The sequence below is a fragment of the Ixodes scapularis genome, unplaced genomic scaffold (genome assembly GCF_016920785.2).
Source record: "Ixodes scapularis isolate PalLabHiFi unplaced genomic scaffold, ASM1692078v2 ptg001361l_1___fragment_2___debris__unscaffolded, whole genome shotgun sequence".
NCBI classification, from domain to species: Eukaryota; Metazoa; Arthropoda; class Arachnida; order Ixodida; family Ixodidae; genus Ixodes; species Ixodes scapularis.
Window position 1 is genome coordinate 166,909 of NW_024610146.1, and position 22,605 is coordinate 189,513.

Consider the following 22,605-nt stretch of genomic DNA (forward strand, 5'->3'; position numbering starts at 1 on the left):
TATAGGATTTGTATCTGTATACAGGATCCCATACAGCTATATTTATGACTTGCACATGACATCGTACAAAGGGCACTTTGATGACCACAAAAGATGTGGGGCAGGAGCTCTTTTCTAACCAGCATCCTCTTTTGTCCCTCCCGGTTTTGCCCAGACATCGATATTCTCCTCCCAGAAGATTATAAAAGATTAAGCCACCACTCAAAATTCTTACAAAAGCAGCTTCCTTCGCCTTCTCTTACATGCTGGTCAAAAGTGACCGATATTAGGTTAGTGCAACTCATGTATAAGATCTGTATCTGCATGCAGGTACCCGTCTATATGTTGAGACCTTGGGCTTGGTTTGACTTGCTGCTTAGCTGAACCGGAGGAATAACACGCAGCCAGCGGTTTCAACAACAAGAAACAACATTTTATTCATAACAAAACACAAAAAAAATAAAGCACAAAGAGGCAATACTCTAACGTCGTAACCGGCGGCACTCGAGTCTGCGTACCGACTTTCTCCGGGCCGCCTCTGGTCCGCCTTATGAAGGTGGCGTGCGCGATGTGCGCCTGGCCGGCTTGACTTCGCCACCCCACGAGAAAGTATGCCGCCTGGGCCCCATAGTCTCGCAAGTGGGCTGGCAAACCGCCAGAGTGCCCACACTTCCGCAACCAACGCCCTCAAATTTCGTCCGCCATGTCCATGACGCAAGAAGAGCAGATGTTGGAAGTCAACTTTATTTTTCCAGCTTCTATAATTGACAGTAGCAAGGGGAATCGAACAAGTTCCTCGCGGGCATTCAGGTATTCAATGCCGAACAATCTAGTTTGTGACAGGATTCCAGAAATGTTTTGCATTGTCTAAAGGCAAGCTGTCTTATCTTAGGACTGCGTTTGTTCCCTTTCGCCGATGTGCCTTTGCGTCATCCCACACGTGTTGTTTATTTTCGCAAGAGACTTTCAAAACATGTTAGAATATGACGTAGACAAACAAAGAAACAAAATAACAAACAAAAAGAGAATGTAGCAAATACAAAGCAAGTAGAGAAAACATGACGCGTGCAAAGGTCAAAGATATTCAAGCTGAATTCAAGGGAAAGGCACGAATAGGGAAGAGTGGCTATCTTAAATCTCTCAAAGGCAAGGCCAAACGAAATCCAAAGCAAAAGTATAAGTTTTTTTAAATATAGTCGTAAAGAGTCATTAGGATTACCGCCCTTTATGATTAACATTTCGTTAACTACCGACGAACGCGCTAAAGATTTCTGCTTTAATCGTTACTGTTAATCAATTTTTCTCTCGGTTTAAACGCGAAGCCTTTGCGCACAAATGAGGGTAGTTTTGAACAAATACCAGAGACTGGGATAGGTCACAACAAAATTTTTAATTTACTAAATAACATTGAACTTGAAAAGGCGATAGGACCCAGCGGAATCCCGTACCCTTTTCTCAGATCATGTGCTGATATGGTTAGTAATGACTTTTTCAATATTTTACCTGTTCCCTGCAGTGCGGCTCATTGCCTCACGACTGGAAGCACGGAAATGTTCTATTTCTACATAAATCTGGAGCCACGAGCAGTGTTGAGAACTACACCAATATCAATGACGGGTGTTTTATGCAAGATATGGACACAATGTTTATAGTAATCTCATGCAGCACTTGAGTATAATCCTTTTTTTACTCCCTCACAACACGGCTTTCGAGCCAGTTTCTTTTGCGTCGCCCAATTAACTGAATTTCTAACGACTTAGCTCAATCGTTGGATAGTAGAAAACAAGTCAATTGCATTTTCTTGGACTTCCAAAAAGCCTTTGATGCGGTTCCGCACTGTTTTAATCTAGAAAAACTTAGGAGTCTAAATATTGATAGGAACGCGTACTACTGGATTGCTATTTGAGCGATCGTAAACAATGTTTAGTTGTGAATGAGTTAAAGTATCAACCAGTTTATGTAACTTCCTCAGTACAACAGGGTTCCGCGCTAAGGCCCATTGTCTTTTTTTATTTTTGTAAATAACATAACAAAGGGAATTACCTTGCGAATGAGAATGTACGCTGACGACTGACATTTGTACCGTGAAAGTAATTCAGACTTTGGTGTATCGACTGTTCAAAGCGATTTCTACAGAATTTGTTGGCGGTGTTCAAGATGAAAAATAAATTTGAGCGTTCCAAAGAGTTGTCATGTAATGTTCACAAGAAAATGCAACGTTTCCCAGTCATCGTACACTTTACAAGGCGCAACTTTACACGTTAATAAAGAAGCTAAATATCTTGGGATATTTTTATGATTTGAGACAGCCCTCACATGTAAACTACGTAACAGGGAAAGCCATTACAACGCTGGGTTTTCTGAGGAGAAACTTCTCGCGCGCTCCACCATCCCTCCAACAGACTGTTTTCTTTTTCCATCTGTGAAGCCCATTCTCGAGTATGCTTAGATTGTATGGAATCCATTTCAAAGGTATCTCAATTATAAGATTGAAAGAATTCAAAACCGTGCCGCTAGGTTTATGACGAAACACTACAACACTCGCAACAGTGTCTCCGCAATAAAAAAAGGTTTGCAATTGAAATCGCTTGCCGTTAGACGGAAGAATTTGCGCCTAAACTTTTTTCACTGTATTTTGTATGGTTAATCTAAACTTGAAAAATATCATTACCTGTTTGAGATATTTTATGTATCGCGCGCAGTAGATCACGACCAAAACATTCGAGAATACACGTCAGTCTGATTTCTTTCGTAACTCTTTCTTCCCCCGAACTATAAAAGAATGAAAGGGGTTGCCGAGTGATATTGTTGCCTTGCAAAGTTGACATTCGTTTTTCTCGCAACTCCAGCATTGTCTCTGAACACTATATTTGAGTATGGATATATTATCAACGCATTTGTGTTTCTTTCCATGTAGACTAAGGTTGTTTCTTTCCTATGTATGTTTATATGCGTGTGTGAGTTTGTTTAATACTTTGCGTACTTATGTCTCTTGATGACCTCTCGTGTGTTCAAAATAAATTTTTCGTTAATGTAATACCCTCCAGGGCACTGTAGGAAAGAAATAAATCACAAAATCACTGAAAACAACTTCTACAGTTTTCGAGCATTTCTTAGGATATTTTTTTTGTCTTGAAATATCAGAAATTAAGAATAATCGCACGATGTTTCTATTGCTGCAAGCTTGCCCAATCTATGAGCTCGCTCGATCCCAACAAAGTTAAATTCTAACTGAAATTTTGCGGCGCTCCTTCGCTAACGCTTATGATGACACATGCGCTTCCCATGAACTGGTATTCTGAAATCTTTAGAAAAGGAGATTGCATCAACAAATATGTTTTTTAAAGTCTTCAAGCTTTGCTGAAAGAACGTATAAATAAGTTTTGCTTTTTCTTCCATTTTTTTTTTTACAACTCGTTATTTCGAACGTCTGCCCCTCTTACAAATTTTGACACAATTTAATATAGTGGAGTTCGCAAGTAGTTAAGACGGGTATTAACGACTTTTGGCTGTCTTCAATTGAGACAAGTTCATTCATCATGCTCTTCTAAACTTTGAAAACTATTTAAAATTATACAAAAATTGGATGTTCACTACAAAAATAACACAATAATCTGCGAACACGCATAAAGCATATTCCAAGCACGTCCGCTTTATACATAGGTATGTTTCAAACATGTGTTTGCAAAGATTTAATTACTGATATCACAGGACTTCATGCCACGATAAAACCTGCATTGGACGCAATGCGCAGACTGACTTGCTCGTGATGTGTTGGCGCTGTGACAACGGCTTGACGGATCGTGCCTGATACAACCTGTGAACCTGAACAAACAAACCTCTGGGAAGACTTAGATATTCAGATACTACATCCGAAAGGGACATTCAACTTGGGGGAAGCTAAGCCTGAATGAAACGTCGCCTGCCACTTTGAAGTTTCAACGAGGTGTTCGTTTTATTGTTTACTGAAAAATCTTAACGTTTACTTTTTGTCTCTTTCTTATTAATTGTTTCTGGTCTGGTGCAGGTTGTACTACACAAGAGACAGTTTTGAGGTGGCCAAATTAATTTAGCTGAGAATGCCCACGTGCATAATTTTATACGCCTGGTTGTACATAGATGCGATACAAGCGCATCGAACTAAGCTGGCATATTTATTGTCCATTAAACGCCTGGATTTCAAAGCTAAGCGGATTGAATAAAATAGAGTCGAATTTCTAGAAGGCTGTAGTTGGATACATCCACCCCAAACACAAGACCTCGATGTCCGCTATGGTAAATCAAATTAAGTGCCAGCACGATGAATACCTGGATTGTGCCGTCTTGCCGGTAAGGGGTGCTGCACGACCAACATGGCCGTAACCAGGTAGCCAACTTGCCGCATCGTTTCCAGCTTCAAGGAATGTTGCCGAGCAGTGAAACAGAAAGGCAAGCGCAGCAGAAATGACGATCAATTTGCTGTACCGAAGAGATACAAAGAGCTTCACACTTGCAAATTTTGCAACTGCCAAAACATTCGGAAGAGTGCAAACGGTCCGCAAGTAACGTGGGTTGTGTTGTAATCACTTAACAGAAAGTGCAAACCGATATAAACCCACAAGGATATCAGTTTCTGAGTAGGCTCCCGCACACCCGCTCAGAGCCCTTGAAGCAAATGTTTGAACCGTAAAACCTCGGAGCTCCTGGGTTCAAACGCCGCTCCTGCCCTTTCCGATCTGGACGAGCATCGTAAAGTCATGCTTTTCTGTATCACTAGTGTATGGTCCTCGCGCCACAGCCGCGCAAACTTACCACTGTGAAACTGCGCCTGCGCAGTTTTGTCGTGTCTTATCCGTGTTTTCACCTTGCCAGGCTTGTGCCGGTTTCATCGGAGGTAACTTAAGTGGAGTACCGCACTTCACGCAGGCCGATGTTCCAGAACTTATCTATCTAGAAGTTGCGACAACGCTCAGCAAGTTTCTAATTGATATCATTTGTTTAGTTTGAGTAATTAACAAAATAAATACAGATATAAGTTAAAATATGAAGTTATAGTGACTAGTAGCCCCCTCAAATATGCCCCCAAGCTGCGTAACTAAGTGTGTTTACTCGTCTTGGGACTTCGTTTTCTAGCGCTGTTCCAACCAAGCAAGTATGCACCGCCAACTAGCCCAACCGCAAACATTTCTGCGGTATAACCCACCTGCACAGGCCTTGTTATTCACCTTTCATCGCTTTGTTTATAAAAAAATCTTGAGCAAAAAAAAATAAATAACCGCGTATGCCGGGACATAGATTTTCTCAAAACATTTTATTTGAGCAGGCCAATTTCCTTCCATCGCAGGTTTGTCGCATACAAGTCAGGCTGTCATGCATGCTTATCCCCAGTTCGTGTTGTGAATATTTTTATAATATCGATACTTTACAACACTCAGAGTTTCTCAATCCTCATTCATACCTTAAAAAAAAGAGAAGCTTTATGTTCGCGGATAATAGTTGAAAAGTTTTAAGCTTTTGAAGCAAACTACAAAGTAAAATATAATTTACTACAGTCAATTACATGGCCTAAACGAATAAAAAATGCACACAAATGTTTTTTTTGTAAACGTTGCCTCTTTTGTGGGTATCACATTGGTCCTCACCGGCGAAATATGGGATTTTTTTATTTCATTTTACTTTGAAACAAGAAGTTCAGGGTGTGTTGCTTTTTGTTTTAATTTTCCGCAGTTGCGTATTTATGTATGACCTGTGTTGAATGAAGATGATCCTTTTTTTAATTATAAATAATTTTTTTATTAGGTACCTAATTGAATTTTTACTTATTCATAACTGCTTTTTTCCTTAAGAAACATTTCAGATCCATACCTGCTGTTTCTTCCTGCAAAAAGTCAAAGCTTCCTTTATGAGTAAAGAAAAATAAATAAAGCATTGACGACACAGGGCGATTCCAAATGTTGTCCGTTCCTACGGTCCCTTTCACTTCGCGTTTGCTATTTCTTATGAATCGCGTCTTATGACTTCAAACTGTGCAGATGTGTTGTCGAACCCATAACAATGGCTTTTACCCTGGTTAGGATTTCTGTATTGACAATGTTGCCGCAATCATTATAAAGGCTCATACAATTTTGAAAGTCACATCGCACAATTTTTTCTCTCTGCATATAGTCATTAAATTAAAATAACTTCGCAATTCCGATTTGTTTTGCTAAAAGTTATAAAGAAGGTGATTTACTCTATATCCTGAATGAGAATTAAAAATTTATCTTACGGTCTACAGACTGCGCCCAGTGTAGTAAACAACCAAAAGAATAGGGTTGAAAAGAAAAGAGGGCATGGCGGCACTCCTCCGGGAGCAATGGCTAACCCTATCATGCTCTACGTGCAATTTTTGATCACCTTGGCTGGACTGACGGGGTCGCCGACGCATCAGGGCGATTTCTCGGAACGCCAAGTCATCATGACGCCGCTGCAACTGAACTGGACAAGCGACGCCCATTTTCACGCCAGCGAGGAGCCTGGAAACATCTTCAGGAAACTCGTGTTCGCCAAAGAAGCCAGACCGACATCGACAACTTGTCTCGCCCACGAGACTACAAAAAGGCCACGACAGCTCTTCGGCGTCAGAGGGCATGGCGGCACTCCTCCGGGAGCAATGGCTAACCCTATCATGCTCTACGTGCAGTTTTTGATCACCTTGGCTGGACTGACGGGGTCGCCGACGGATCAGGGCGATTTCTCGGAACGCCAAGTCATCATGACGCCGCTGCAACTGAACTGGACAAGCGACGCCCATTTTCAAGCCAGCGAGGAGCCTGGAAACATCTTCAGGAAACTCGTGTTCGCCAAAGAAGCCAGACCGACATCGACAACTTGTCTCGCCCACGAGACTACAAAAAGGCCACGACAGCTCTTCAGCGTCAGAGGGCATGGCGGCACTCCTCCGGGAGCAATGGCTAACCCTATCATGCTCTACGTGCAGGTGAGCAGAAGTCACTCCTTGCATTGTAAGCGTACTAGCAACGTTTGTCTTTTCTCGCCGCCATGCCCCCGGACGTGTGTACTGCTGTTCCTTGAGTGTATTGCTGTAATTCGTGACCTGTTATCATGCGGGGATATCGAATCCAACCCGGGTCCGGATGATGATTGTATACCTACGATGGAGGAAATGGTTAAGGATATTTTGGCTAAACAGAATGTGATCCTAACTGAGCTTGCTGGGATAAAAACTAGTCAACAAACATTTGAGAACAAATTTGACAAACTGGCCAAAAAGGTTGAACAAATTGAAGTCACAGTCGAAGAAACACAAGAGCTTAGGAATCAAATGACGAGTATTGAAAAAAATGTTTCGTCCGTACAAACCGAACTTACTGAATGCCAAAGAAAGTTGGTCGACTTAGAAGATCGAAGCCGCTGCAATAATCTTATGGTTTTTGGTGTTTCCGAGGACGCCGGTGAAACGGCAGATATACTTCGATCAAAGGTACTCGACGGTATTTTCGTAGAAAAACTTGGGATTCGTACTAACTCTGTCGAACGCTTGCATCGGGTTGGACGAAAGACAAATAGAAGCCGGCCTATTATTATTAAGTTCTTCGACTACAATGAAAAGAATAATCTTCTAAAAAAACGCAGACTTCTAAAAGGTACCAAAATAACACTTGAGCACGATTATTCATGGGTGACGCTTCAAAAGCGCAAACTGCTATGGGAAAGTAGCAAACCAAATCGTGATAATGGGGAAACTGCTTTTCTGATACACGACAAGATTAAGATTGGAAACGACATTTTCGAATGGGATGACGCCAAGGGGCAAGTGTGCAAAGAAAAAAATCGGCCAACAAACCGAAGGAATGTGAAATGACGCCAATTATCTCTGAAAATGCATCCTAAGGAATCATTGAAGATCTTGAGTTTTAATGCTCGGAGCATCGTGAATAAAGTGGATGACCTGGAACTTATCTTGTTGACTCATGATCCCCATGTTGTTGTTATCACCGAAACGTGGTTACACAGTGGTATTGGTGACAGCGAAATTCTTCCCCCTTCATACAGGATGATTAGAAAAGATAGAGGATCGAGGGGCGGTGGCGTTGCTGTTATATTTAAAGATTCAATAGAATTGATGCCAATGAATTGTGTTATCAGTGGAGAAGTATTATGGTGTAAGTTAACATTCCACGGAAACGTTTTTGTTGTAGGCGCCGTTTACAGGCCACCAAATGCCCCGCCAAAACTCTTAGAAGATTTACATGATTACATGGCACTGCACTTCACCGATAAAACTAAGGTAATTTTAACAGGAGACTTCAACCTGCCCACTATTGATTGGACGTCCTGTAAAGTAGGTAAAGCAGAAGTCGCATCCTCTGAACGTCTGTTAGATATCTCTCTTTGTTTTAATATGCGACAGTTAGTGAGCGTCCCAACTAGAGTACCCGGCACAGGCCAAGCAACACTAGACCTACTTTTCGTTAGTAATACAATCGAAGCAGACGAGGTCGGTGTTATTGACGGGGTCTCTGATCATAAAATCCTGGTATTCATTATTCAACTCTCTAAATCGTCGTCCCAAAATTTTTGTCCGGGAAGTGTTGTTCGAGATTTTCAAAACTCCGATGATGTCTCTATTCTCGACTACTTGGAATGGCAGTTTGATGATTTTTGTCAACTCTCTGACGTCGGTGAGCTATGGGGGAAATTTAAGAGTATTGTATCTCACTGTATATATCATTTTGTCCCTTCAAGAAACGTCAGAGCAAAGAGGGTCCATCCTTGGATTACGAGGGAAATCCTACAATTAAAACGAAAAATAAAACGCCGAAGGAAAAGCAAAGTTAAAACTTCCGCGGAGATAGCAGAATTAGGGCGAAAGCTAAAGAATCTCGTCACGCAAGCTCGAGAGAGCTACTGTGGTAACGCGCTCTCACGGTTCTTGAAGGAATGCCCACAAAAATTTTGGCGTTTCTTTTCATCACCTAAGGAGGTGACCTCGCAAATCATAGTTAACAGTGAAACTGTTTCTTCTCCTTTTCAAATTGCAGAAGAATTTAACAAGTACTTTCAGTCCGTTTTTACTCTGTCACGTGACCCGTCGGGAGACCCTGCCTATGTTTCTTATCAGTCACAAATGCCGGAGCTCGTTCTGTCGGAAAGCGGTATCTTTAACTTGATTTTGAATATAAACGATAAAAAGGCATCTGGCCCAGATGACATTCCGAATGCTTTTCTAAGACGATACGCAGAGTGGGTGTCTCGGTACTTATTTGTAATTTTTCAAGCTTCACTTCGGCAGAGCAAGCTACCGGCAGATTGGTTATGTGGGAAAAGTGTGCCAATTCACAAGTCCGGAAACAAGATGGCAACTGAGAATTATCGTCCTATATCCTTAACATCGACATGTTGCAAACTCCTAGAACATATTATATCAAAACATATCAATCACTACCTGGAAGAAAATAACTTACTGTATAAGCACCAGCATGGGTTTAGGCAGGGTCTGTCAACGGTCACGCAGCTACTTGAATGTACGCATGAGTTCGCGTCTGTTATAAATGAGCGTGGTCAAGTTGATGTAATATGTATGGATTTTTCGAAAGCCTTTGACCGTGTTCCTCATGACAAATTGCTCGAAAAGCTACGTAAATTAGGACTGAATCGGAGTTTGCTATCATGGATACGTTCATATTTAAGCAACCGAATGCAGTATGTCTGTTATAATAACGTATGCTCTCCCCCATTAGCAGTCTATTCAAGAGTACCCCAGGGTTCCGTTTTAGGGCCACTCTTATTCTTAGTCTATATCAATGACATAGCTTCGAATCTGCCTTCTTTTGTACATGTTAAGCTTTTTGCGGATGACTGTATGCTATTTTCTAAAATTACTACAGTTCAGGATCAGGAGTTACTAAATGAGTCTTTGGGGGTAATCAGCTCATGGTGTGCTACATGGGGCATGGTTATTAATTTTAATAAGACGGTATTTTGTAGTATTACAAACAAGAAGAAAGTGTTAGATTTCCGCTACACTATAGGGAGCACAGAACTTGCAAAAGTAGATGAATTTAAGTACCTAGGTGTGATTTTTTGTAATACGTTGCGCTGGAATAGTCACGTGGACTATATATGTGCAAGGGCATATCAAAAAGTAGCGTTCCTTAGAAGGCACCTAAGACATGCAAATAGAGATGTTAGATTAACTGCATATAAATCCTATGTGCGTCCGATATTAGAGTATGCAAGTTGCGTATGGGACCCCTACAGAAGAAAACAGGTCACACAAATAGAAAGAATCGAGAACCTTGCTTTACGGTTTATTTTTTCGGAATATAGGCGTACGTCGTCTGTTACCGCAATGAGAGCTGAGGCGCGGCTGGATCGCCTAGAAAACAGAAGAAAAATTTCTAGATTAAAAGAATTATACATTATAGCAAACGGACTGACAAAAATAGATCCTGAAACATATCTGCTACCTTCGACGTCTCGTTCCCGGAGAACGAGCAACACTAAAGCCATTTCACCGTATCAATACGAGAATGATGTATTCAAATATTCATTCTTTTGCAGAACAATAATTGAGTGGAACGCTTTACCAGAAGAACTTGTCAGTTTCTGCAGCCTTCAGCTATTCGGAGCCAAATTGACCGAATTTTTTAATTAAGTGATGCATGTAAAGAATGCGCAGGCACTTCGAACTGCCTGCGCACGCTTGACCCGCACAGAGTGCATGATCATGTATTTATTATGTGCTTTTGTACTTCCTCTCCTGCGTAGACCGAAAGGTCCGCAGTATTGTAAATAAATAATAAATAAAAGATACTCCGTATCCGCACGTGGGCATTTTTCATAATTATAGTCCCAAAGAAATGTTGGGTTCATTAGCTTTCAGACATTTGTGTGGTAAACATAATTTACAATTTGCATAACATATTCGTCATAAAACCAGTCCCGTCTTCTCATGAAGAGTGGTCTTAAAAATAAAACAAGTAGAGTCTGCACTATCAGAGAGGCAGCAAGGCTTCACATTTATAAACATTATGATACCGGTAGAAAAGCCAGGAAGAAACTGTATTTATGAAGATTTTAGGATTACATTTTCGTTCGAATGATGCCGGGCGGGAAGAGTTTGTGCACTGACTGCTCTTTGGCTATTTTGTCCAGGCATCATTCTTTCGCCTGCTCTGGTGAGTGCGACAGAAACTTAAACTCAAAATGTTTGAACGTTCGCCGTAAAAATTACGAAGTTCTTTTTGGCGACGGAGTCATCATTTACAAGTGCAGTGCCTGCACGGCGCGCCCATGCTCGGAGGTAAGCCCCGTCAACTGAAAAGCAGTGCCAACGGGCTCCGCTACGCTTGCTGTTTTCGATTCGAACGACGAGTCATTTAATATGGCTATCACTCTGAATAAACTACTATCGAAGTTCGACCGACTAAAAGCTGAAGTGACCTCCCTTAAGGTCGAAAATGCTACAATAAAGCTGGCATTTGAAAGGAACCATGCCTTGATGCTAAAACGGTTAGACTTTGTGAATGTCAACGTTGCAAAGGTGCTCGACACTCTCACAACGATTCGACCAACCAGGCCAAGTTATGCTAACACGACGAGGAGTGTAGCGTAGAAAGCGGTTGAAGACGCACGCTCGGTTCTTCCGACGAACATTAAGAATCCAACGGTGCCAACGAGGCCCGAACAGCTTCCTGTGAGCCCGCTGCTGCAGCTCCCTTGAGCTTCGACAACGCGAGTCTTGAGTTTTGCTGCCCGAACTCCGTCCTAAGATTGCTGGACTACAGTTCATAAACGACAAAGGCCAGAAGTTCGCAGTGCCACCAATAGCGAGCATAAGTCCCCATATCTGTTTAGAAATCATATTTTATTCCATCCGGACCGGGACATGAGTTTGGTTTTATCAACACAAGAGCGACATTTAGCTCGCAAGGCGTGAATACATCGTCACTACAGCCATTAACAGCTGGTGGTGCTGATGCGGTATGGACAGGACGACTATTCGGCATAAATACACTCGACGTGAGAGATCCGCAGAACCTGGTTTGCAAGATCCTTTTGAGAAGAAGTCTCCTACAACGCAAGCGCACCGAGTGGCCGATATTGCTGAGTAGGGAACTTGAGGCCTCGGGCTGTTTTCCAAATTCCGGAGTGGTTTTTTTGGATCAATATTTTCACAAAGTTCCTGTCCCATAGGGGGAACCTACGCCATATGATTTGAAGCCCGCCAAAACGCCACCTTCTCTCGTTCGAATGTCGACTGTATCCGATATTTGTTGGATAGGCTCCCATTGTCTGGCGCTCGACATCAAGGAACGAGGCTCCCATTGGCTCTTTTGCGGCGTATTTCCAAAAAACGCCACCAGAGGAGCCTTCTCCAAGGCGTCGCACAGCATGGAGCGGTGCGGCAGCCGGTAAGAGGAGGCATTGCTGGCGCCGGAGACAGGCAGAGGCTCCAGAGAGGTGGCACGGCGGAGCTCGGCGCGGCGCGGGCAATTCACGAGAGCGCGCGCTTGGCCATCCGCCGTCCAAATGTGGCCGGCCACGCCACTACGCCCCAGACAGACTAAGGGAGAGGAAGAACGACTTCAGGCTTTCGCATTCACAACTCATCAGAAGTGCTTAGGTTTCCTCGGATTTTTGTTTTAATTTACACTCTTTTTTAGCTGACTCATGCACCGAGCTCCCTCACTAGACTGCATCGAATGGTCCTCCGAATTAATTTTCAGGAATGAAAACGCAACAGGTATTTTAGAGTGTGTGTCTGAGATATATTATTCATATGTTGAATGTTCCCAGGTAGCACGCCAGAGGAATGCCCAACTTGGGCAAAGGTCTGGCAAACATAAGGGCCCAACTTTGCCGCAGTTAGGTTTTTGCACCATGGCATTCATCAGTGCCAAAGTACGGTGCCTAACTATAACCTTAGTTGGGCGATCCTATGGCATGCCAAAGTTTGGCTCTTCTCCGGTACGCCAGAGGAGCGCCAAAGTTGGTGCCATACATGAGCCATAACTGCCATAGTAAATCCTAATCTGGGAATTCGGGGCATGCCAAGGTTTGGCATTTCTCTGGTCTGCCAGAGGAGCGCCAAAGTTGGTGCCATACTTCAGCCATAACTGCCAGAGCAACGCCTAATTTCGGTATTTGGGACGTGCCAAGGTTTGGCGTTTCTCTGGTCCGCCAGAGGAGCGCCAAAGTTGGTGCCATACTTCAGCCATAGCTGCCAGAGCAACGCCTAATTTCGGTATTTGGGACGTGCCAAAGTTTGGCTTTTCTCGGGTCCGCGACAGGATTGCCGAAGTAGTGCAATACTATAGTCGGTTACAAGTCAAGAAGGTAGGAGAAGCTCCTCCCACAAGTGTGATGCGCCCGTTTCAAATCTCTCCGCAGTCGAAAGAAGAGTTTACTGGAAACGCTCCTTGTTCCGCTTCAATACATTCCAACTTGTCTCCGATCCCACTTTTTAAGAAAGCGACCTTTGTATTCATCGTAGAGGGAACCGAGCCCCTGAAAGCAGCCTTTGTATCCATCGGGGGGGAAGCTAATCCCCGAAAGTCGCATTTGTTTCCGTCGGTGGGGCAGAACTCTAATCTCCCTCTCGTGGCTTCCACAGTGCTAAGTCAGATTCGAAAAATAAAGCAAATATGTACAGAAAGGCAAGACCCTCCTCGCGCGTTGGCCGCAACGTCACGGAAACGGTGGGACGCTATTGGATGCGGAGGTGGCGGAGGGATATGTGATTCCCTTTGAGGGGCATTTGCCGCTACCTTCTTGACCTGTAACTGACTATAGAGCTATAACTGCCACAGCAATGCCCAATTTGGGTATTTTGGACATGCCAAAGTTTGGCATTGCTCTGGTCCGCCAGAGGAGCGCTAAAGTTGGTGCCAGATTTGAGCCATAACTGCCATAATAAAACCTAAACTGGGAATTCGGGGCATGCCAAGGTTTGGCGTTTCTCTGGTCCGCCAGAGGAGCGCCAAAGTTGATGCAATAATTCAGCCATAACTGCCAGAGCAACGCCTAATTTGGGTATTTCGGACACGCCAAAATTTGGCGTTTCTCTGATACGCCACAGGAGTGCCGAAGTGTGCCATACTTGAGCCATAACTACCAAAGCAACGCCTAATTTCGGTATTTCAGCCTCGCCGAGTTTGGCTTTTCTCTGGTCCGCCACAGTTGTGCCAAAGTAAGTGCCAGACTTGAGCCATAACTGCCGCAGTAAATCTTAACTTGTCGATTCGGGGCATGCCGAAGTTTGGCTCTTTTCTGGCTACCCACTGAAGTGCCAAATAAGTGCCAAAAGTGGCAAAGAAAGCCGAGAGGCCAGCCCAAGTTTCGAATATCTCTGGTGTGTCACAGAAGTGCTCTTTTACGCGTCCCAGAAGAGAAATAAAATAAATAAGCGTTGGAAGCACGATAGTAAGATGTCATCACCTCCGTTCCCAAGCAGCACGGCAATACTTTGCAGTATCGTGCCAGTTCCGGCCGAAAGTCGGTTCCAATATTGCTCAACTGTCCAGTTTTGCACCACCGTTTGATACCCGGCAGGTATTGCCGTACAGCTGTTTCGCCCCGGCCTAGCGTTCGCGTAATATTGTGCGAAAACTCTACGATGCGTCTGCTTCGTATTGGCCGAACGTCGTGCAAGTGTGTGTACGTTGCATGTCATTTGTTGCATATCCAATCACTTATACGGACAAACAAATTTTTTCGATCGCTCCCAGAAGTTTATTAAACAGCTATCATTACACACTGTGTATTCTCAACATATTTACAAAGGTCACACTTCTCTGTAAAACGAAAAGCAAATTATAAAATACAATTAACACTGTCCTCATGCCAAGCAAAACTCATCACACGTAAAACCGCGGAGAATGAAAGGAAAGCAGGACGACTATCAGAATCATGCTTGCAGTGCACTTACTAATACAAGAGCGATATCATGTAATCCTGGATAGATGCATAATCCAACTCAGGCACCCCACAAACACATTCGAAGAAGAAGGTTGCGCACATTCAACTGACGTCTCGTCGTCGGCGAAGAGCAGTTTTTGTCGAAGCGTGTCCAACAAACACATCACAAGTATTCCACGAACTCCGGTGCAAAAAATGACTGTTACCGAAAAATTGGCATGGACGTATTCCGACCGTTTACGACGAAAAAACACGTCCGCGTCTGTAACGCACGAAAGCAACAGAACACTGAAGAGCCCAGTTCGAAAACCGGACCTACGTGGCCTGCTTATTTCTATAACTAGGCAAACGGCGACAACGACAGCCCCAGAGATCCCATCAGCGTGACAGAAAAAGTCACGTGACAGATTTTCGTCCAAACGTTTTTGTCCTACGCGTCCTATGTAGAGAGGTCGCGCTGAGTCACGCGTTTCGCTTCATCCTTTCGATTTGCTTAAAGCGGATGTCGCGCTCGCTGACAGCCACACGAAGACGCAAAAGCAGGTGGGGAGGATTAGCAAAAGGCGAGGTCGAAGGGGCATCAACAACGTATAAAAGGAAAGGCCGCTTCTGCCGGTGAACTTGTCGCCTTGCCTAGTCTGTCAGCGTTCGGCTTCCATTAAAGCGGTCATGAAACGCTTTTCCAACTTTTCCCTGTTTCGCTTTCCTCCTCAACTCATAAATCGCGCATTTCACCAAACAGTTAAAGAAGACGAAAAGGGGAGTCCCCTCTTGCTCGCACTCTCGTTTGTGTAATCCCGGACACATCCATTCTCCCCCTAGAAGATTAGCCCGTCGCTCAAAATTCAGGCAAAAGTTGCTTTCCCCACCCCGTTCATTCCGAAGCTGACAGTGCTGTTGAAGCTACGTGCTCGTTGGGCCAGCCACACTTGCCACGTGAGCGTGGCAAATGTGGCTGCAGAGAATGAAGTCAGGTGACGAAAGGGAGGCGGCTGATTGGTCCGGCAAGCGCGTAGCTTCCACCACAATGTCAGCTTAGGGGTGAAGGGAATAAGTGAGGTCCGGTTGCGTGTGACGTCAGTTTGGACCCGATAACGCGCTTTTGGGACCGCGGTTGTATCACAGTGAAAAGGCAGAGAGGTTGCGAAGGGGAGGAGGTACGAAATAGTCCGCTCTGTTTTCAAATTTTCGCACTGAAAGTCAGGCTTTTGACTTTCTACCTTTTTCTTTTGGTCCACCGAACGATGTGCTATGACTAAAATCCCAATCTAAAATGATTTATCCCAACCCAAAAATCGTTTCATGGGCCCTTTAAGGGCCTCAGAAAGATAATCTCCTTTCTTGAGAGCGAAATGGACGGGGTGGTTTTGTTTTCCGGGCTTGTCGCCATCTGATAGGCCTCAATTATTTCTCTCCCCATTCGCTCGCAGTGGCCTCCCATGGCTGTTGTGCCGGTGAAATTAGGAGCGCAAAAATACTCCACAAGCCGGGCGAAGACGTGATAAATGTAATAACAAAAACGGCTTGACATAACAAAAATAACAATTTAATTAAACGTTTCGCCTCCCATGCGGGAGGCATCTTCAGTAGAGCGCAGAGCGAGTGAGAGTCGCACAAAAAAGTTCGGTTATTTACGCATAAAGTTTGTGTACACGTCCGGCAGGGGGCCACGGTTCTTGTTTACCAGCGATGAATCACTTCCGCGTTTGTCGTTCTGCATGAACCAAGATTCCAGCAGCTTCCTCGGTTCCCACCTTTTATCGCCCTCCAAGGTCGATGCCTTGTCAATGTCAAATTGGTGTCCTGACGTCCATGCGTGGTCGACGAGTTCGGACATGAAGCGGGTGGCGGTCCCGTGCGTGTTCTTTTAGTCTTGTTTTTCTTTTTCGTCCGTCGCTCAAATGTAGGAAGCGTCACATTCCTTGCACTGTACCTGGTAAATCACGACCCTTTCTGCCTCTGGCGGGGTTGGATCTTTTGGCTTGGAGATAACATTGGCGATTGTTCTGTAGGGTTTGTATACAGTTCGTACCCCCAACGGCTTAAGGCCGCGTCCCAATGCCTCCGAAACCCTTAACGTGACGTGTTCGTTCGGCTGGATCCAGGCGCCGATGGGACATTTGTTTGTTGGTCAACAAGAACGCATTGCTCTTAATGAGTTGAAGTCAGACAGCTCCATCATGATTTTAAAGGCCGACAAAGGAAAAAGAACCGTTGTGCTTGATAGGGATGACTACATGAAGAAGATGTATGAAGTTATAAACGACAGTCACTATTTCGTGAGGCTATCAAGAGATCCCGCTACTAAGTCCGAAAGAGAGTTAGTTGACCAGCTTCGAGAGCTGAAAAAGAAAGGACGCATCAGTGACGACCTATACCGTCGTCTCTTCTCCTTTGACGCCGCGACACCCAAGATGTATGGACTCCCCAAAATTCACAAACCGGGTTGCCCTCTACGCCCGATTGTACCTTTTATTAGTTCATCTACTTACAGCCTTTCCAAATATCTGGTTATGATTCTGAGCCCTCTTACGAGAAAAAATGAGTTTAGCATCCGGAATTCCCATGACTTTGTTGAACTTATACGCGCTCAGACCCTGCTACCGCACGAGGCTATGGTATCCTTTGGTGTGATTTCATTATTTACGAATGTCCCCAACGCCCTGGCGGTTGATGTCGCCCGTGACCGGTTGTTGGCAGACCAGTCGTTGTCCACTCGCACAACCCTCCTTGTTGAAGACGTTATACTCCTTTTGCGTTTTTGTCTCAACCAGTGTAATCTTAGTTTTAATGGGGACATCTATCATCAGGTCAGCGGATGCCCTTTGGGGAGTTCAGTTTCCGTAACCGTCTCGAATCTCGTCATGGAATATGTTGAGGAAAGGTAATGTCTGGCATTGATTTCCCCGTGAAGTTCTACCGTCGTTATGTCGATGACACTTTTGTAATGGTTAACAGAGAGAACGTAACTGATTTTCACCGCAATATGAATAGTGTCCACCCCTCAATTCAGTTCACCTGCGAACATGAAACCGATAGTACCTTGCCGTGTTTAGATGTGCGTGTCCATAGAACTAAAGAACCTTTTTTTAAGATGGAGACATCCGTATATCGTAAACCATGTGACAGACAAAACTTTCTTGACTACCACGCTCATCACCCTACTCAACACAAAAGCTCAGTTGTAAGATCGTTACTTCATTGTTCAGAAACTGTCCCATCTAAGTCAACACTTAGCATTCAAGCATTCAAAAACTTAGCCATGTGCGGGAGGCTTTGAAAAAACGTAACTACCCCAACTGGTTTGTCAATCGCGTTAAGAAACAAATGTCCCGTCGGCGCCCGGATCGAGCCGAACGAACACGTGACGTCGTGTGCATCCCGGAGGCATTGGGACGCGCCCTCAGGCCGTTGGGGGTACGAAATAACAACTGTCAATGTCATCTCCATGCCAAAAGACCCGACCCCGCCAGAGGCAGAAAGGGGCGGGATCTACCAGGTGCACTGCAAGGAATGTGACGCTTCCTACACTGGAGAGACGGGACGAAAAAGAATAACAAGACTAAAAGAACACGCACGGGATGTCGCCAATTCCACGAACGCCACCCGCTTCAAGTCCGAACTCGTCGACCACGCATGGACGTGAGGACACCAATTTGACTTTGGCAAGGCATCGACCTTGGCGAGAGATATAAGGTGGGGACCGAGGAAGCTGCTGGAATCTTGGTTCATCCAGAATGACAAATGCGGAAGTGATTCATCGCTGGTAAACAAGAACCGTGGCCCCCTGCCGGACCTGTACACAAACTTTATGCCTAAATAGCCGAATTTTTTTGTGCAACTCTTACTCGCTCTGTGCTCTACTGAAGATGCCTCCCGCATTGGAGGCGCAACGTTTAATTAAATTGTTATTTTTGTTATGTCAAGCCATTTTTGTTATTACATAAATTAGGAGCGCAACCGGGACATTTTCTCCCGTGAATGACGACTGGGTGCTTGGACTCCGAAGCAGCTCTTTCGGCGTCCATTTGATCTTCTCGGAGTCGGTCGTTGAGGCATCGCCCCGTTTGCCCGATGTACCTGGTCCCGCAGGACAGGGGGATCGCGTACACCTCCTTCGCTTCCTCTCTTTCCGCCAAGATTTCTCTTTCCGGTACTCCCACGGAGCGGGCGGGTATTGAGGTTGAAGCCGAAAATAAAGTTCGCTCTTTCCACTTTTTTTTGCGTTTCCTCCTTTCCTGCCCTCCTTTCCTCCCTTCACCGCCCTCCCCCGAGGGGCCAACACGGAGAATGGATTAGGAGATGCCTCCGTTAATCCTGCATAACCCGCCGTAGAGGGGGCGTGCTGCTTGACTGAAGATTATCTCGCTGCACAAAAAAAAAAAGATAATAATAAATAAATAAATGAATAAAAAAAGAGAAAAAACGTCGCGGGCAGCGATTTAATGCGCTTTGCCGGATGCGTAATGCTTCGTCCGCCTTGAACAAGCTGGTATGCATTGGACTAACATTTTTCGAAGCGCGGCAGGTTTAGTGTAGGTCCTATCGTAATGGTCCTGCAAGACTTCCCTGTCCGCCACAAGCTGGCCAATAATTCAAGGACATAACGACGGCAGCGTATTCAAACAGTGTAAAATAAAATGTATATAATATTTATAAGAACACCATCGTCTTCACTGCTTGGCTTTCAAATTTTTAGCGCTGCAAATAATCGTAATCAAAATATTTTTATAATTGAAGACCCCTCGTCTTGCATCGAACCCAAAATTACGCTTACGTGAAACATGATTCGGCGCGGGAGCAACTCGAGTCACCGTAATTTTTTTTTTTTTTTTAACGTGGCTTTTGCTTTTAATTTAACTGAGGTACCACTGGCAGAACACGAATCGCATACTTGGAAGGATCTGGAAACTCATATAGCTGGTTGAGTGAATGCAATACTATCGCATTCGTTGAAGCTCGATTTGTTGATTCGAACTTCAACAAATCACACGCACCCATTCTCCCTATTTCTGTTAACCCAGTCATAGTCGTTCCCTCACGATGCAATACGAGTACAAGTAACGGCAGTTTATGCAATGTTGACGATACACAGCCGTGATCGCACGGTTTTTAGAAGCGCTATAGAACGCGCACAAGCGTCGAATTTCGATACTCTGATTGATTTCTGTCTTCCCGCCGTGACACCACACGAGAAAAGCGATTTCGTTCTGTCTGTGAAACTAGGAACAAAGAAATCAAGATATAATCCCGTAATAAAACAACGCGAAATGGATCTCTGCAGCCAATACCCAACCGTTCGCGAGGTGACTGGGCAAAAGCATATATCACCTCCGTGCCTTTACCCTCTGCGCACCGCCAGAGAGAGCCATACAAACTCCTTTGCGCTATTATCAACACGACTGCGTTTGCAAGCCGGTAGTTTGACTCGGCTGGAATTCGTCCCTTCTGACTTTCATAGCTCTCTATGAAACCAGAAAGGTAGATACTTTTCTCCATTGGGTTGGTTTGCCCGGGGCCTCCAGTTATTTACGGCCAAAATCACACTAGAGGCGCTTCAGCAATGTTCACTCTGGTCGACACACGTGCTCCTTAAAAATGCCTGTCGTCAACTCTTTCCCAAAAGATACTTGAAGAGCCAATCTTAGAGACCGACGGATAACGAGGCCTTAGACCTCAAAGAAATTATAACAGAAATTTGGCGTCGTCATTCCCAAACTGGTTGCCGGACGAAATCCAGGGTTGGTAATAGTAACATAAGATACGTACGGCAGAATTCCCTGCAATAAATAAAATGATTTGGCTAACGCCAATGCAACGCGAAATAGGTAAAAAGAGTTTTGCGATAGGAAGCGTAAACCGAAAAAAAGGAAAAAAAAAGAAAGAAAGAAAGAAAGAAAGAAAGAAAGAAAGAAAGAAAGACTGAAGAAAAGGAGAAATTAGAAAAAAAATCTCTGGTGACTTGGCCGAAAAAAATTCTGTCCATGTTATTTTTCTTGCCACGTAACCAAACAAAAAAAAAAACGAAAAAAAAATAACACGAGGAAAAAAACCATCCCCTGCCCGGTTTTGAAGCTAGGCCCTCTTGATCGTGAAACTAGCGCGCTATCCGTTGCGCCAACATAACTTTTTTTTTTCTTTCTTTATTGCAAGTTGCGCCAACATAACTCTGCCTGTAATGCTCACGCATTCCCACATCATAGGCGAAAGCTTAGGTGCCTTCGCAGTTTTTCATGCATGTGTTATTTTTATTTGTGGCAAGGGTTCACGTCCAGAATGCTCTTAGAGTTTTCGACCAAAACGAGTTTTCTTCATCAGAGTCACCTTCTAGAACCAGTAGACCGCACTGGGTCGTCCGGCTAATCAAGCAGCTATTTTCAAATTCTCTGGCGTGCCCGTCCTCGGATCCGAGGTCGCCGTTTGACAAGCTTAACTTTCTTCCACCTGGTAGCCGGAACCCCCACGGCCAGCTTTGTTCCGTCCCCACTCCCTCTCGAGAGGATGGCTCGCCCCGAGGCTAATCCCTTTCAGCATCAGCCCGGAGGGTGCTTGAGCAGGGTCCGAAGTTCGCCCTTCCACCAAGGCTAAGTGATATCGATAAGGTCCTAATGGTACGAGAAATCGCATCTAAGGCGCCTCAGGAAGCAACCTCACAAATCATCAACGAGGGTCTTGAGTGCTTGGCAGGCATAAAGAGCTTGAGACCTCCACGGATGAGTTTTGCCTCAACGGTGGAGGAATTGCGTCGCAAGGACCTTCGATTGTGTCTCTCGGATAAGGAGGGAGGGTTTGTAGTTCTGGACTCTGGGTCGTATGGAGACAGAGCAACAAAAACTTTAGCCAAGAACTTCAAACAAGTGATTCAAGTTCAAGTCAAACCAGCAAAACGAGCCATACTCAAGATACTCGAAAAAGAACAAAGCCGTGGGCTAGTGACAAAAATCAGAGGAGCCCAACGAGGGGACCTAAGTGTGTTCTTCTCGGCAAAGACACATAAAGAAGGGGTCCCTTTTCGTGCCATTGTCTCAGAGCAACACACCTGGCAAAGGCAAGTTTCACTTTGGTTGGCGAAAAACCTATCACAAGTTGAAGTAAAGGATCCTTTCCGGATACCAAACTCCGAGGCAGTGATTCGCCTTCTTCAGGAGAAGGGTTCTGATATTGTATCAGGTTTTTCCTTGGACATCCAAGACCTCTACTATTCCATTCCCCATGCGGCTCTCCTCAAGGTCCTCCGAGAAACCATAGAGGAGCAGGGTCTTCAAGGGTTTCAAAATTCAACAGGGATGAACCTTGACAGCTTCTTGGAGCTCCTGACGGCATATCTTTCTGCAACGGTGGTGTCACACCAGGATCAGCTATTTTTACAAAGAAGCGGTGTGTGCATCGGGTCTCGAGTGGCCCCCTACTTGAGCGATTTATTCCTAGCAGCGTGCGGGAGGAACATTCAACACCAGTTAAAGGATCAACGCATCGAGGCCATCTTTCGGTATGTTGACAACTTCCTCATACTAAGCAACTCTGATGCAGATGAGGAGAGTAACGGGTGCTTAGACGTGGTCATGCGCAGCTTCGAACATAGCTGCCACGGATTGGCTTTTACCCATGAACTTCCCATCAACGATTCCATACGGTTTTTAGACCTCTCATTGGAGTTTCAACCTTCCCATGTGTGCTGGAGTTATGAACCCCGTTCATGTAAGGGGTTCCTTCCGTGTACCT

At 44.6% G+C, this 22,605-nt stretch overlaps 1 protein-coding gene across 1 annotated transcript; it reads left to right on the plus strand.

Moving 5' to 3' along the window:
• The first annotated feature begins 6,313 nt into the window (after nucleotides 1-6,313).
• LOC115324217 lies at nucleotides 6,314-8,266 on the plus strand. Its single transcript, XM_029984763.4, has one exon. It carries the CDS (start codon nucleotides 6,314-6,316, stop codon nucleotides 7,820-7,822), a length of 1,509 nt encoding a protein of 502 aa, XP_029840623.2. The 3' UTR covers nucleotides 7,823-8,266.
• Nucleotides 8,267-22,605: the final 14,339 nt, after the last annotated feature.

Coding starts and splice junctions, on each gene's coding strand:
- LOC115324217 (XM_029984763.4), top strand. CDS start 6,314: ATGGCTAACCCTATCATGCTCTACGTGCAATTTTTGATCACCTTGGCT.